This window comes from Panthera pardus, unplaced genomic scaffold, assembly GCF_024362965.1.
Source record: "Panthera pardus isolate Hobbes unplaced genomic scaffold, ASM2436296v1 HiC_scaffold_6, whole genome shotgun sequence".
In the NCBI taxonomy this organism is placed as follows: Eukaryota; Metazoa; Chordata; class Mammalia; order Carnivora; family Felidae; genus Panthera; species Panthera pardus.
Genome location: NW_026526991.1, coordinates 59,819,603 through 59,834,860, shown reverse-complemented (window position 1 = coordinate 59,834,860; position 15,258 = coordinate 59,819,603). Strand labels below are relative to the sequence as shown.

The window sequence follows — 15,258 nt, the reverse complement described above, 5'->3', positions numbered from 1 at the left end:
AGCATATAAAAAGAATTATTCACCATGATCAAGTGGGATTCATTCCGGGGATGCAGGGCTGGTTCAACATTCGCAAATCGATCAACGTGATACATCACATTAATAAAAGAAAAGATAAGAACCATATGATCCTGTCAATCGATGCAGAAAAGGCCTTTGACAAAATTCAGCACGCTTTCTTAATAAAAACCCTTGAGAAAGTTGGGATAGAAGGAACATACTTAAAGATCATAAAAGCCATTTATGAAAAGCCCACAGCTAACATCATCCTCAATGGGGAAAAACTGAGAGCTTTTTCCCTGAGTTCAGGAACACGAAAGGGATGTCCACTCTCACTGCTGTTGTTTAACATAGTGTTGGAAGTTCTAGCATCAGCAATCAGACAACAAAAGGAAATCAAAGGCATCAAAATTGGCAAAGATGAAGTCAAGCTTTCGCTTTTTGCAGATGACATGATACTATACATGGAAAATCCGATACACTCCACCAAAAGTCTGCTAGAACTGATACATGAATTTAGCAAAGTTGCAGGATACAAAATCAATGTACAGAAATCAGTTACATTCTTCTACACTAACAATGAAGCAACAGAAAGACAAATCAAGAAACTGATCCCATTCACAATTGCACCAAGGAGCATAAAATACCTAGGAATAAATCTAACCAAAGATGTAAAAGATCTGTATGCTGAAAACTACAGAAAGCTTATGAAGGTAATTGAAGAAGATATAAAGAAATGGAAAGATATTCCCTGCTCATGGATTGGAAGAATAAATATTGTCAAAATGTCAATACTACCCAAAGCTATCTACACATTCAATGCAATCCCGATGAAAATTGCACCAGCATTTTTCTCGAAGCTAGAACAAGCAATCCTAAAATTCATATGAAACCACAAAAGGCTCCGAATACCCAAAGTAATTTTGAAGAAGAAGACCAAAGCAGGAGGCATCACAATCCCAGACTTTAGCCTCTACTACAAAGCTGTAATCATCAAGACAGCATAGTATTGGCACAAAAACAGACACATAGACCAATGGAATAGAACAGAAACCCCAGAACTAGACCCACAAAAGTATGGCCAACTCATCTTTGACAAAGCAGGAAAGAACATCCAATGGAAAAAAGACAGTCTCTTTAACAAATGGTGCTGGGAGAACTGGACAGCAACATGCAGAAGGTTGAAACTAGACCACTTTCTCACACCATTCACAAAAATAAACTCAAAATGGATAAAGGACCTGAATGTGAGACAGGAAACCATCAAAACCTTAGAGGAGAAAGCAGGAAAAGACCTCTCTGACCTCAGCCGTAGCAATCTCTTACTTGACACATCCCCAAAGGCAAGGCAATTAAAAGCAAAAATGAATTACTGGGACCTTATGAAGATAAAAAGCTTCTGCAAAGGAAACAATCAACAAAACTAAAAGGCAACCAACAGAATGGGCAAAGATATTTGCAAATGACATATCGGACAAAGGGCTAGTATCCAAAATCTATAAAGAGCTCACCAAACTCCACACCCAAAAAACAAATAACCCAGTGAAGAAATGGGCAGAAAACATGAATAGACACTTCTCTAAAGAGGACATCCGGATGGCCAACAGGCACATGAAAAGATGCTCAACGTCGCTCCTTATCAGGGAAATACAAATCAAAACCACACTCAGATATCACCTCAGGCCAGTCAGAGTGGCCAAAATGAACAAATCAGGAGACTATAGATGCTGGAGAGGATGTGGAGAAACGGGAACCCTCTTGCACTGTTGGTGGGAATGCAAATTGGTGCAGCCACTCTGGAAAACAGTGTGGAGGTTCCTCAGAAAATTAAAAATAGACCTACCCTATGACCCAGCAATAGCACTGCTAGGAATTTACCCAAGGGATACAGGAGTGCTGATGCATAGGGGCACTAGTACCCCAATGTTTATAGCAGCACTCTCAACAATAGCCAAATTATGGGAAGAGCCTAAATGTCCATCAACTGATGAATGGATAAAGAAATTGTGGTTTATATACACAATGGAGTACTACAGGGCAATGAGAAAGAACGAAATATGGCCCTTTGTAGCAATGTGGATGGAACTGGAGAGTGTGATGCTAAGTGAAATAAGCCATACAGAGAAAGACAGATACCATATGTTTTCACTCTTATGTGGATCCTGAGAAACTTAACAGAAACCCATGGGGGAGGAGAAGGGAAAAAAAAAAAAAAAAGAGGTTAGAGTGGGAGAGAGCCAAAGCATAAGAGACTCTTAAAAACTGAGAACAAACTGAGGGTTGATGGGGGGTGGGAGGGAGGGGGGTGGGTGATGGGTATTGAGGAGGGCACCTTTTGGAATGAGCACTGGGTGTTGTACGGAAGCCATTTTGACAATAAATTTCATATATTGAAAAAATAAATAAATAAATAAATAAATAAATAGTAACCAAAAAAATAATAAATAAATAAATCATGCAAATTATAAGATGTGTGTCCACTAATCCCACTTGGCAATCATTCATGAAGATTACAATAGCTGAGATGATTAGCTTGAAACTTGGGAAATACTTATTAGTTTCAAATTATCTAAAAGGAATGAACACATTTCTACAGGAAATCTAAGGGGAGAGTGTCTCTAAGGAGAAATAAGAAAGATGAAAAAATACTCAGAAGAGCCTATAAAACACCAGATGGCCTTTGTCTTTATTGTTTCAAGCATGATGACAGACAACTGTTTGAGTTGTCACATTAAAACAAGCATGTAGACAATAAGCAAGACAATCATGCTGTAAACTAGCAGATTATTTTGGATCATACATAATAATATGTGCTAAATTAATTGCTTTTTGAGTGTTTTCTTTTGAACATGTAAATCTATCACTAGAAGAGCAGCATATGAGTACCTAACTCAAATACTACTCCTACTTATCTCTTTTTTAACAAGCAATTGTGTTCAATATTAAGAAAAGAAATAGAGTTTTGCACATCGTAATTTGAGAATGAATATTTTCTTCAGTGATTTGACAATGTACACCTAAGTTCAAACTTGTTTTCTTTTTAAGTTGAAACTTTTTGTAGAGTTACTAATCATTGTAGCACCTATCATTTATTGAATTTCTACTATGCAGAAGTACTATGCTAATTGTATATATGTTTTCAATGTAATCACGATAAGAGGCAAAGTATACATAATAATGAATTTTTCGGTTGTTGAAAAAACTGAGAATTAGGGAAATCATTTTACTTGCTTACACTCATTACAAGCTTAGAAATTATAGAGACAGGAGTGCAATTAGAGCTTTAATTCCAAGTGTAGTTTTTTAACCATTATGCAATATTTCCAATTAGGTTAATGGATAGTTAGATGACAGGCAGATAATGATAGATGATGATGATAGATAGATAGATGGATGGATGGTTAGATGGATAGAAGATAGATGGGAATAGATAGATAATAGATGATAGATAGATATATAGATAGATAATAGATAGATGAGAATTTGGAAAATAATCAATAATCTAATGCCTGATTCCATAGCTAGGATATGAGTACTGAACCTTTTTTTGAATGAATAGATACATGATTGAAAAATTGACATTCTTATACCATAAATCCAAAAAACTTTTTCAAGAAATGAAATGAACTCATGAAGCTCTTTTGAGTATACCTTTAAAATAAAATTTTAATTTTTCAACTATATTTTAAAGTTTAAGGGACCATATTATGGGAAAAATTATAATTGAACAAAACAGAAACAAATGAAGTAACAGTAATTTACATTGAACAAACCACAGGGGTAAAAAGCAAAGAAACAAAAAGAATTTAGTGTGTAACTCTTTAAAATATCATGCTCTGATCCTTGACTACTCATGGGATATGTTCCAAAGAGTAAAAGAATTAACAAATGAATCTTTGTTATCACTGGTGGTACTGATGGAGAAATTCTGATTTCATCTTGTAAAAATTTTAGCACTGGGCAAATTAATAAATATGTTGATGTTGACAACTAGGAATCTTACTGTAGAAAAAAGGGGGTAGAAGAATCAAATATGAATGGGAAAATAATTCAGCAGTGTTGGATTAGAATTACAGGCAGCAATGTCAACTAATGATTTCTTCATGTGTTTTTTACCCTGGCTTTGTCCTTTAAAAGATCCTAGAAAGCATTCTGACAGATTATGTTCAAAACCAAGCGGTACATTACAAATGACACGGGAGACTTCTTGAAGGACAAATTCTCTATGGATCCGTCCTTCTTTTTCTGACTTCTGCATGTTGGATTGGCCCAAGGTTCATTCAATCTTTTGATCTTTTCTCTCTTCTTTCTACACTTATTCCCAAAGTTCTCTTATTCAGTCTCATGTTCCATCTATTTGGTGGAATTTAACTACATCTCACTATTTACATTGCCACTTTTCTGGTTAAAACCACCTTTTTTGATCTCGCGGTCCGTGAGTTCGAGCCCCGCGTCAGGCTCTGGGCTGATGGCTCAGAGCCTGGAGCCTGTTTCCGATTCTGTGTCTCCCTCTCTCTCTGCCCCTCCCCCGTTCATACTCTGTCTCTCTCTGTCCCAAAAAAATAAATAAAAAACGTTGAAAAAAAAATTTAAAAAAAAAACAAACCAGCTTTTTTTAAATTTTTACATTTTACTAACTATTTTAGTAAGCAAAGATGCTGACATTAAATTTCTAGCATATGAGAAAAGAGTGTTGAACATCAATTTGTGATATGCTGTTTTTTCAAATTCTTCAACCTTAGTTAATATATTATTAACATACTGGGGCACCTGGGTGGCTCCGATGGTTAAATGTCCAACTTCAGCTCAGGTCATGATCTCATGGTCCATGGGTTCGAGCCCCACATTGGGCTCTGTGCTGGCAGCTTAGATTCTGTGTATCCCTCTCTCTCTTCCCCTCTCCCACTCCTTCTCTCTCCCTCTCTCTCAAAAATAAATAAATATTAAAAAATACAAAATACACATACACATTATTAACATACTGATAAAAATTAGCATTTTATGTGCAAAATATTACCACAGGTTTTTCTGCCAGATTGTATCTTTCTCAACCCCTAAAATGGCATTAAAAAAACTGTTTAATCATTTGGGGGAAAATTTTATATCCTCATATAATCTAGACACATTATAGAAGCTAATGTAAATAGGTCATAAAGCTACTGTAAGAAAATATAAGTAAATATATGATAAGATCAGAATCAGTAAAGCCTCTCAAGTAATGGCAACAGATTCAAAAATAATAGAACAAAAGATATATATTTTACTACATATTAACCCAATTTTCTTTATATCAGCAACACCCTAAATTATATTAAATGTTAAATAACAAACCATTAAATAGGATTTGTAACACATTAAGACATGCATAAACTTAATATCCTGAATATGTAAAAATATCTTAGAAAAGAATAAGGTATCACTTTTGTTAAAATAACATTGAAAGAATAGTAGTATTATACTCATAAATAAAGCATAAATTGCCAATAAACATTTGAAAATTGCTATATATCATGAGCAGTCAACAAAATGTGAATTAAAGTGAACGAAAGAACATAATATTATTCAGATCATCATTTTGGCAAAGATTTAATACACTGATAATACACCCTGACCTTGTGTTATTAATGCATCTTCCAATCTCCAAGGACATGTCCCTATTCCTAGGTGAATCAGTCAGCTTTTGTTTTCTTTTACTTTTCTATACCAATTACATTGTCCATTCATTAGTGACTTCAAAGTAGGCTCACCAAGGACACTTGTTTTTTGTTTTTTTTTTTTAACTTAGGTGATCTTACCTACATAACAGGTTGCCTATGTAAAGCATCTTCAATCATTTCTTGGTGAAACTTTAAGGAAACCACCCCACACTAAAATTGGTCACATCATCGACTTTTCAAAAATCAAAGAATTTCTGGTTTTCCTTGCCTGTTTACTAGTCTTTCCTTCTATATAGCTAATCAGATTATGCAGAAATAGCTCCTTTTCTAATTTAGGCAGATACTGTAATTTGTGATAAATGTTAGACCTAAGGATATAAAAATTGATATAGGTTGTGTATGCGTTTCTACTGTTACCTTTGAGTGACAGTGAGAAAGCATGACTACATTATATCCATGTCACTACTGATAATTCTTATTTAATTGTGAGTTCCACTGAGGATCTGTGTGGAAAGAAAACTGGGGCCTGAATGAGAGACTAAACTGTAAGTATGTTCATATTTCTCAAATCAATTTTTTCTATTACGAAATTTGAAAAAGTAATTAAAATATTTCCTGTCACTTTCCTAAGTGTGTGTGTGTGTGTGCATGTGTGTGTGTATATATATATTTCCATATATACACATTTATATACAAACATTCATTTTTATAAATGCATGTGTGTATTAAAAATTTGGATAGTTCATAAGGGTATGAGAAATTAATTTCATTTCTTGAATGTTATTTCTTTCTCGAGAATATTAATCATGGAAGCAAATGAAGAGATTTCTAAGCCTGCTTTATGAATTGGTTAAATATGTGAGCAATAAAATGGTCACATTTGATAAGCATATAATGCAGTATCTATTGCCCTAACTGCCAACACATGCACATACACACACACACACACACACACACACGCACGCACGCAATCTCAATTGTACAAATACATCTCTTCAACTAAAAAAGATCTTGTTTTTTTAAACAGTTTTGATGTCTAGGCATGTTAAAAATTAATGTTACATCTGCAATATAATTAATTTGTCAGAATGTTTCTGAGGCATGTTTCTGAAGCAGGTAAATAGAAGGCAAAGGGTTATTCTGCATCCTAGGATGATATCCAGGATCAGCAGGGACTTTTACTGGAGGCTACAATAGGGAATGAAGGAAGCATGACTGGAAGAAGAAAGGAAGGTGGGTTTTGGGTAACAATTCTGTGCTTCTTATTTGAGCTACTACAGGTATTTCAGGTGTGCCTCTGCAGAAGAGAATAGAATAACAGCATTTAGACAAAGTTTGCCCATAAGCATAATTCAGCATTCATCCTCTCTGATAGTGTCTAGAGATTCTGAAAGCTACTTTTGGTTACATAGGTCCATCCAAGACCGTTTTGTCAAAGAAGGAACCCAGGAGCAGGCTTTGGTTGAAACTAGCTATCTCACACCACACCATACAACAGAAATGCTAAGTCCATTCTAACTGAACTACAGTCTCAGTAGTTTGCCCTATATATAGTCAGTAAAATCAAAGAGTAACCCCATACAATTAAGGGACTTCCTAGCAACAAGTTCAGGTAAATAGAATATTATAGAAAACTCATTAGCTCATATCTAGAACTTTTTAAAGACCTCATTACCTCATCCTTATTTTTTTATGATGTCTATTTTTTTTCACATGGTCTACATTAGAATTTAAATGAAATGTCCCATGGAACTCTGACCAGGCAGAGTCGATGAAACGCCCAGCCTGAGAGACTATATTCTAATACTCAAAAAATGGGGCACTGAAGGGTTAGGGGAGCATGATACAAATTTTTATATGGAAGGAAGATCTTTCAACATTAGTGTAGTATCTTCCATATGAACCACAGGAATTAAAGGACTTCTGTGAAGTAGAATCTTAAAATATAAGTAGAGGATATATTCTGGTCTTTGTAGATATCTATGTGTTTAATTAATATACAGAGAAACTATTATATTCCAGGAAATGTGATAAGATCTGAGTCTACTACTGAGAATAAGATGGGCTCTGTCAAGAGTGTCACAGTCTAATAGGATGACAAACAGTAAATAAGTCATTCAATACAGCTCTGATGTAGGGATGATGGATATAGGAATACGGTGGAGATGTAGCCAGCCTAGTCTATAGGAATTGAGATGGTGTCTCAGAACTTACTCTAGGTGCAGTGAGAATTAAAATGATCAAAACAGGAGACAGGAAGTCCAATTAGAGTATGAATGCTTCATATCGAATATGAGATCAAAGTGATCTAAAGTAGGAATGGAAGAGACGAACTTTTTTTTTTAATAACATATTAAGGATGTAGAGTCTAAATAGCCTTATCCAGATGCGAGCAATAGGATGGAAGGAGGCCTTCTAAAAGCAGAGTAATAATAATGAATTGAGCAAGAGTGGTGATAGTACATTAGTGGATAAAGATGCCAGGTTTTGGCAGCCTGGGTAATGAATGAAAGATAGAGGGGTAGAGGAGAGGAGACTGAATAAAGATGTGTACACACACACACACACACACACACACACAGAGATATATTAATTCACTTAAATGGCATGGTCTTTGAAATTCAGTGATTGGCTGGATGTTAACCTGAGCTAGGCTAATGAATACAACTTGTGACAAGCATTGCCTCATATTTTAATAAGCTGAATGTATGTAAAAGGGTTTGGTGCATTACTAAGAAGTATAGAAATAAGGAACTATTATAGAACACTAAAGTGTCAGATAAAATGGTGAAATCTCAGGGTTTGTCTTTTTTTTAATTGTTAAATTTTGCAATAGTTTAACATTACAGAAAAGTGAACAAATCATAAGGGCAAAGTTCTGTATATAGCACACGAATGGCATCATTTAAGCCTTATAACCTAAGCCTAGACCTAGTCCATACCCTCACAAACCTCCCTGAATAGAGACACTATCCTGATTTCTAACTCCAGAGTTAAGTTTTGCTTATTTGTGAAATTCGCGTAAATGATCATACTCTACGTATGTGTCTCGTATCTTCATTCAAAATTATGTTTGTGAGAACTTTTCATGCTATTGCATGTAGCAATATTAGTTTTATCTTCATTACTATACTTGTCCATTTTATGAATATATCACAATTTAAAAACTGATACATATCATTAATGGACATTTTTATATTTCAAGTTTTTGGATTATCGAGAATAATGAGGCTAAACCTTTCTTAAACATGCATATATTTTGCATACATATGTATACATTTTGATTGGGTAAATACCTAGGATCATAATTTCCTGTTTCACAGTTATCTGGACATCAGCATAATAAATATATTCAAAAAGTTCTCATAGTGTTTACATGAATGTACACTCTAATCTTCAAGATACTTGGTATGATCCATCTGTTTAATGTCACTTATTCTCATGGTTGTGCAGTAGCTGTGAATTTAATTTCTTTTTCCCTAAGTAATAGAAAGTTCACACTTCACATGTTCACTGGCCTTTAGATATGCTTTTTAGTGAAGAAATTAGTCTAATTGTTATTAGGTTGGGTTTTGTTTTCCTATTGGTTTGTAATAAATTTTATAAATTCTTATTACAGTCCTTAATGATTATTACAAATATCTTCCCCCACTATGTGACTGGTCTTATTTAAATGACTTTTATTCGAGTATAACTTACATATATACAATAAAATGCACTTAAGTGTAGCATTCCATTGAGTTTTGACAAATGTGTATATACCTCTTTATAACTACTAATGCATTCAAGATACCCAAATTTCTATCACTTGTAAATGTCTGTGCTCTTTCCCAGTTAATCCTTCATAATAGATTTGGTTTGTCTTTTCTGATTAAATTAAATCTTAAAGTATTTTCTCTTTAATGTGTATATATTTTCCCTTGGCATACTACTTTAAGATTTATCCACATTATCACATATATGAATTCTTTATACTTTTTGTTGCTATGGAGCATTCCATGTAAAAATATACCATTTTTCCACTTCTCAATGTTTACTTGTATTACATTCCTCTTTTGGTTATTATGAATAAAGTTGCAATTATTAAATCTTTCTAAGAACATTTTTTTTTTTCCTCTTAGGTAAATTCTTAGGGATGGGTTTACCGTATTATATAATAGATACATTTTTAATTTTATAATAAACTATAAAACTAAAAAAGTAGTTTTACTATTTTATATTTCCACCAGAAATATACGAAAATTTCAATTACATCATTTTTACCACACTTGCTATTGTTAGTACGTTTAATTTTTACTATTCTAACCAATGTTTAGCAATGTCTTATTATCATTTAGTTTTTATTTCCTTAATGACTAATGATGTTGAGCATCTTTTCATGTGCACATTTGATATTCATGAATCTTCCTATGTGAAGTATATGTTCAAATATGACCATTTATTAGTTAAGTATGTGTATATGAGTATGTGCATATAGATGTTATTTTGTATCTTTATCATATTATGCATACATATATTAAAATAATATACATTTCATATATATAAAATATAACCACAATATTTTTGCATATATGTTTTCTCTATATATATTATATATACACACACTAAATACATGACCTTTGTCAGATGTATGTTTTATAAATTTCTTCTCTTAGTACAGGGCATTTCTTTTCATTTTTTAACAGTATCTTTTGAGAAATCATTTTTTATTAAGTCTATAATCTATTTCAAGTTTATTTTTCATTGTGTTCATTTTTATCCATATGTATATCTTATTGTAGTAGCACCATTTGTGAGAAGACATTATTTTTCTCCTCAGTTTGCCTTACGATACTCTATTTCAATATATATTGTTCTATTCCAATGAGTTCTATGTTTATTCATATCTCAATGTCAGTGTTTTAAAGTTTCCATTGTATTGCTATATTATAATTTCATATTATGCCCAAGTATTTCATGTTTAAATGGTGCTATAAATGACATCTTTAAATATTTTTGAGTTCAAAAAACAAATAAATAAAAAATTTCAAGGTCAAATGCTTATTGTTCGTATACATATACAGATATATACACACTTATATTGACACTCTATCTTTTGCTTTTGCTAAACTCACTTACTCATTAAAGGATATTTTGTAGATTACTTAGGATTCTATATCTACCCAATCATGTTATCAAGGGAACATGATTTAACTCCTTTATTTCTAATCACAATGTCACCATTTTTTCTCACCTTATTTTATTGGCTAGGAACTCCAGCACATTGTTGAATATGAACTATGAAGTAGTCATGTTTGCATAGTTCATGATTTTAGAGGAAAGTTTTTAGGCTTTTCTCCTTATATTTGATATTAGCAGAAGTTTTGTTTTGTTTTTTATAAGTAGGTGTCCTTTTCACATTGAGATAGTTTTCTCTGCTTCTACTTTACTGAGAAATTTTTTAATTTTTTTTAAGTTTCTTTATTTTTGATTGAGAGATCCCAAGTTGGGGATTGTCAGAGAGAAGGAGAGAGAGAATCTCAAGCGAGGCTTGGGCTCATGAATTATGAGATCATGACCAGAGCTGAGATCCAAGAGTTGGATACTTAACTAACAGCTCCACACAGGTGCTCCAAGAAATTTTTAACCTAAATAAGTGTAGAATTTTGTCAAAGACTTTTTCCTGAAACTATTCAGAAGAAATTATTCATTCTCCCTTTTTCTGTTATTATGGAGATTTAAAATTGATTTAAAATATACTGAACCATGGGCAGGGGATGGGCTAGATGGGTGATGGATATTAAGGAGGGAACTTGTGATGAGCACTAGTTGTTATATGTAAGTAATGAATCACTAAATTCTACTCCTGAAACTAATATTACACTTATGTTAACTAACTAGGATTTAAATAAAAACTTAAAAAATAAATAAATAAAAGGGTGCCTGGGTGGCTCAGTTGGCTGAGTGTCCGACTTCAGTTCAGGTCATGGTCTCACCATTTGTGGGGTCGAGCCCCATGTCGGGCTCTATGCTGACAGCTCAGAGCCTGGAGCCTGCTTCAGATTCTGTGTCTCCCTCTCTCTCTCTGCCCCTCCCCTGCTCATGCACTGTTTCTTTCTGTCTTGAAAATAAAACATACATACATACATACATAAATATTGAACCAACATTGAATTCCTGCGATAAACGTCACCTTCTCATGATGTGTTATTCTCATAAAGTTATTGAGTATAATGAGCTTGATTTACTATTCTTTTGTGGAAAATTTCTATCTTACCAGTAGACGATATCATTCAGTAGTTTTCCTTTTTATGTAATATCTTTGTTTGGTTTTGCTATCATAGTAATACTTGCCTAATAAAAGGAGATGGAGGAGTACCTGGGTGGCTCACTTGGTTAAGCATCTCAGTCTTGATTTTGACTCAGGTCATAATCTTGCAGTTCCTGAGATTGAGTCCCACATCAGGCTCTGCACTGACAGTGCAGACCCTGCTCGGGATTCCCTCTCCCTCTCTCTCTCTATTCCTCTCCCCACCTCTCAAAATAAATAAATTGTATAGTTTTTCTATGCCTTTATTGACTTTAAACCAACTAGTTCCATCAATTAGTAAGACAATCTCCAACTATAATTGCCAATTTATGTTTCTTCTTTCATTTATGCCAGTTTATTCTTTTTATATTTTGATGCTCTGTTAAATACATAAATAGAATCTCTTGGTGTTCTTAGTGAATTGGCTTATTTATCAGATAATATGTAATTTCCTCTATATGCTTGTTAATTTTCTTTGGTGGTGATACTAACATAGCTACTCCAACATTCTCTTGATTATGGTTCACATGGTACTCATTGTTCTATTCTTTACAGAAGTAATATTTGAAGTGAGGTGTTTAAATATAGCATCTAGGTGGGTGATTTTTAAACACATCTTATTGCTTCTTGGCCTTTTGGCTAAGATCAAGTGTAGTATCTGTTCTTATCAATTTAAGATATACATCAAAATACATTTTATAATCTCTACCTTTTAATCAGTGTGGCATGTTTTGATTATTTTATATAATGTAATCATTTATGTTTCGACTTCTGTTTATCATTTTGTTACTTGATTTTTGTTTGTCCCCATTGTTGTTCTTTCTTTTGTTTCCTATTTTCTGGACTAAAATTAACCACTTTAGTGTAGTCATTTTAATTTATATGTTTTTGACTATATCATTTCTTAAAAGTTTGTGACTTATAAACAGTAAACATTTCACAAACTTGAATTAATATCTTACCAATGGAGGTAGAATTTAGAAAATATATTACTATATAGGACCCTGTACTCTTCCCTTTTTATTGTGATTATCATTTATATTATGTTTATATACATCAGAAACTCCATTAGATAATGTTATAATTTTTGCTTTCAACAATCAACTTTATGAAAGGAATTATATAGAACTGGTGTTTTTGTCTTAAATTTTCAGTAGAAATCTACAATTAAGCCACCTGAGCCTGGAGTTCTCTTTGTGAGATGATTTAACTATATGTTTGTTTACTTCAATAGATACAGGGCTATCTAGGTTAGATATTTCATCTTGAATTAGCTTTGGTAAATTGTACCTTTCAAAGAATTCATTCATTTAAGTTATCAAATCTACTCTGCAGATGTTTTCAAAATATTTCATTTTTATCTTAACAGCTTTATAATATGTAATGTTATCATTGCTCTCATTCCTGATAAATCTTATCTTTTCCTTTTTTTCACAACAGTTGTATGAATGTTATTTATCCTTTCTAAAAATCAGCTCTTGATTCCTTTAAACTTCACTCTTGCCTTTTGTTTTCTGTTTCATTGATTTCTGTCTTGTTTTCTGTTTAGACACTTCCTCTTTGACGTTTTAGTTTTACACGTAGATTGCTTAAAACATCAAAGGTAGCAATGAGAAATCACACAGCAATAACAACATTCATCTTGTTGGGACTTACAGAGGACCCACAGCTGCAAGTTCTCCTTTTTATCTTCTTATTTCTCACCTATGTGCTGAGCATGACTGGAAATCTGACCATTATCATTCTTACATTCATGGATTTTCATCTTAAAACACCTATGTATGTTTTTCTTCGAAATTTCTCCATTTTAGAAATCTTATTCACAACAGTATGTATTCCCAGATTCTTGTACAGCTTATCAACTGGAGATAAAACGATTACCTATAATGCTTGTGTTAGTCAAGTATTTCTTATTGGGGTTTTGGGGGCCACAGAATTTTTTCTCCTGGCAGCCATGTCCTATGACCGCTATGTGGCCATCTGCAAACCCCTTCATTACATGACCATCATGAACAACAAATTCTGTACCATCTTTGTCTTCTGTTGCTGGATCTCTGGGTTGATGATCATCGTCACACCACTCGGTATGGGCCTCCAGCTGGAATTCTGTGACTCCAATGCCATTGACCATTTTGGCTGTGACCCATTTCCTCTTTTTAAGATTTCATGCTCAGATACGTGGCTTATAGAACAGACAGTTATAATCTGTGCAGTATTGATATTCATTATTACACTGATTGGTGTCATACTTTCCTACATATATATCATCAGGACAATTCTAAGATTCCCTTCTGCTTCCCAAAGGAAAAAAGCTTTCTCCACTTGTTCATCTCACATGATTGTTATTTCCATCACATACGGCAGCTGTATTTTCATCTATATCAAGCCTTCAGCCAAAGAACAGGTGGGCATCAATAAAGGGGTATCCGTGCTTACTACATCTGTTGCTCCTTTGTTGAACCCTTTCATTTATACTTTGAGGAACAAGCAAGTGAAACAAGCTTTCAATGACACAATTAAAAAAATTGCATTTACCTTACAAGTAAGAGCACATTGAATTTGAAAAATTAATGAAAACAATGATTTGTTCCTTAGCATTTTTTTCTGGAAGTCCTAACTAGTTCAGTCAGGTTGACTTACTTCTTCAATTGAAGGAACATGAGATTTCGTTTCCAAGAAATAAAATCTTCTTCCATTTCTAAGCTTTTCTAATATTATTCAAAAATAGATTGATTATATGAAATGTGAAATACAGTGTCTATGAGTCCTGAGAAATCTTTGGATCAATAGTTTTTCTAAACTCCTTCAATTTGCATATGTAAATATGCCAAAGGAAACATTTGAAATATAGAAAAAATGTTTCATCTATGTTTTAAGGTATTAAGATAAATTCTAAAATAAAAGAACTCAAAATGGGCCTATCAAGTAAAATTAAAACATATTGCAACCAAAGTAAGAAAATAAATACTAGGAATCTGGAAACAAATATGATATACTAAAGACATAAGCAAGCTAGAATATTTAGATTTTCATCAAGAAAGAGGAGAAAAGTTTTGACCACAGCTGCTTGACAACAACATGCAAGCACTCATACCCACATGCACACACACACAAAATAAAACAAGATTAAAAAGAAGACTTTTGCTTCCAGCTCTGTCAGAGTAACTAATTTGAGCCATGTTCTCTGCTTTAAATCATCATGAAACTGAATCAATTTTATGAAGAAATTTGACAACAAGAAACTCAAAACTGTACCTTTTTAGAAAGAGAGATTTCAATAAACGTATCCACAATTAACACTAGCTTAGTCTA

General features: G+C 33.2%; 1 protein-coding gene and 1 pseudogene across 1 annotated transcript; both read left to right on the top strand.

The window, feature by feature from the left end:
• The first annotated feature begins 12,565 nt into the window (after nt 1-12,565).
• On the top strand, nt 12,566-12,660 carry LOC128775227 (U2 spliceosomal RNA; annotated as a pseudogene).
• An 895-nt stretch (nt 12,661-13,555) lies between these two features.
• Nucleotides 13,556-14,503, top strand: LOC109270233 (olfactory receptor 6C2-like). Its single transcript, XM_019454652.2, has one exon. It carries the CDS (start codon nt 13,556-13,558, stop codon nt 14,501-14,503), a length of 948 nt encoding a protein of 315 aa, XP_019310197.2.
• The last annotated feature ends 755 nt before the right edge of the window (nt 14,504-15,258 follow it).

Excerpts from the sequence above, each read along its gene's own strand:
- LOC109270233 (XM_019454652.2), top strand. The coding sequence starts at position 13,556 with ATGAGAAATCACACAGCAATAACAACATTCATCTTGTTGGGACTTACA.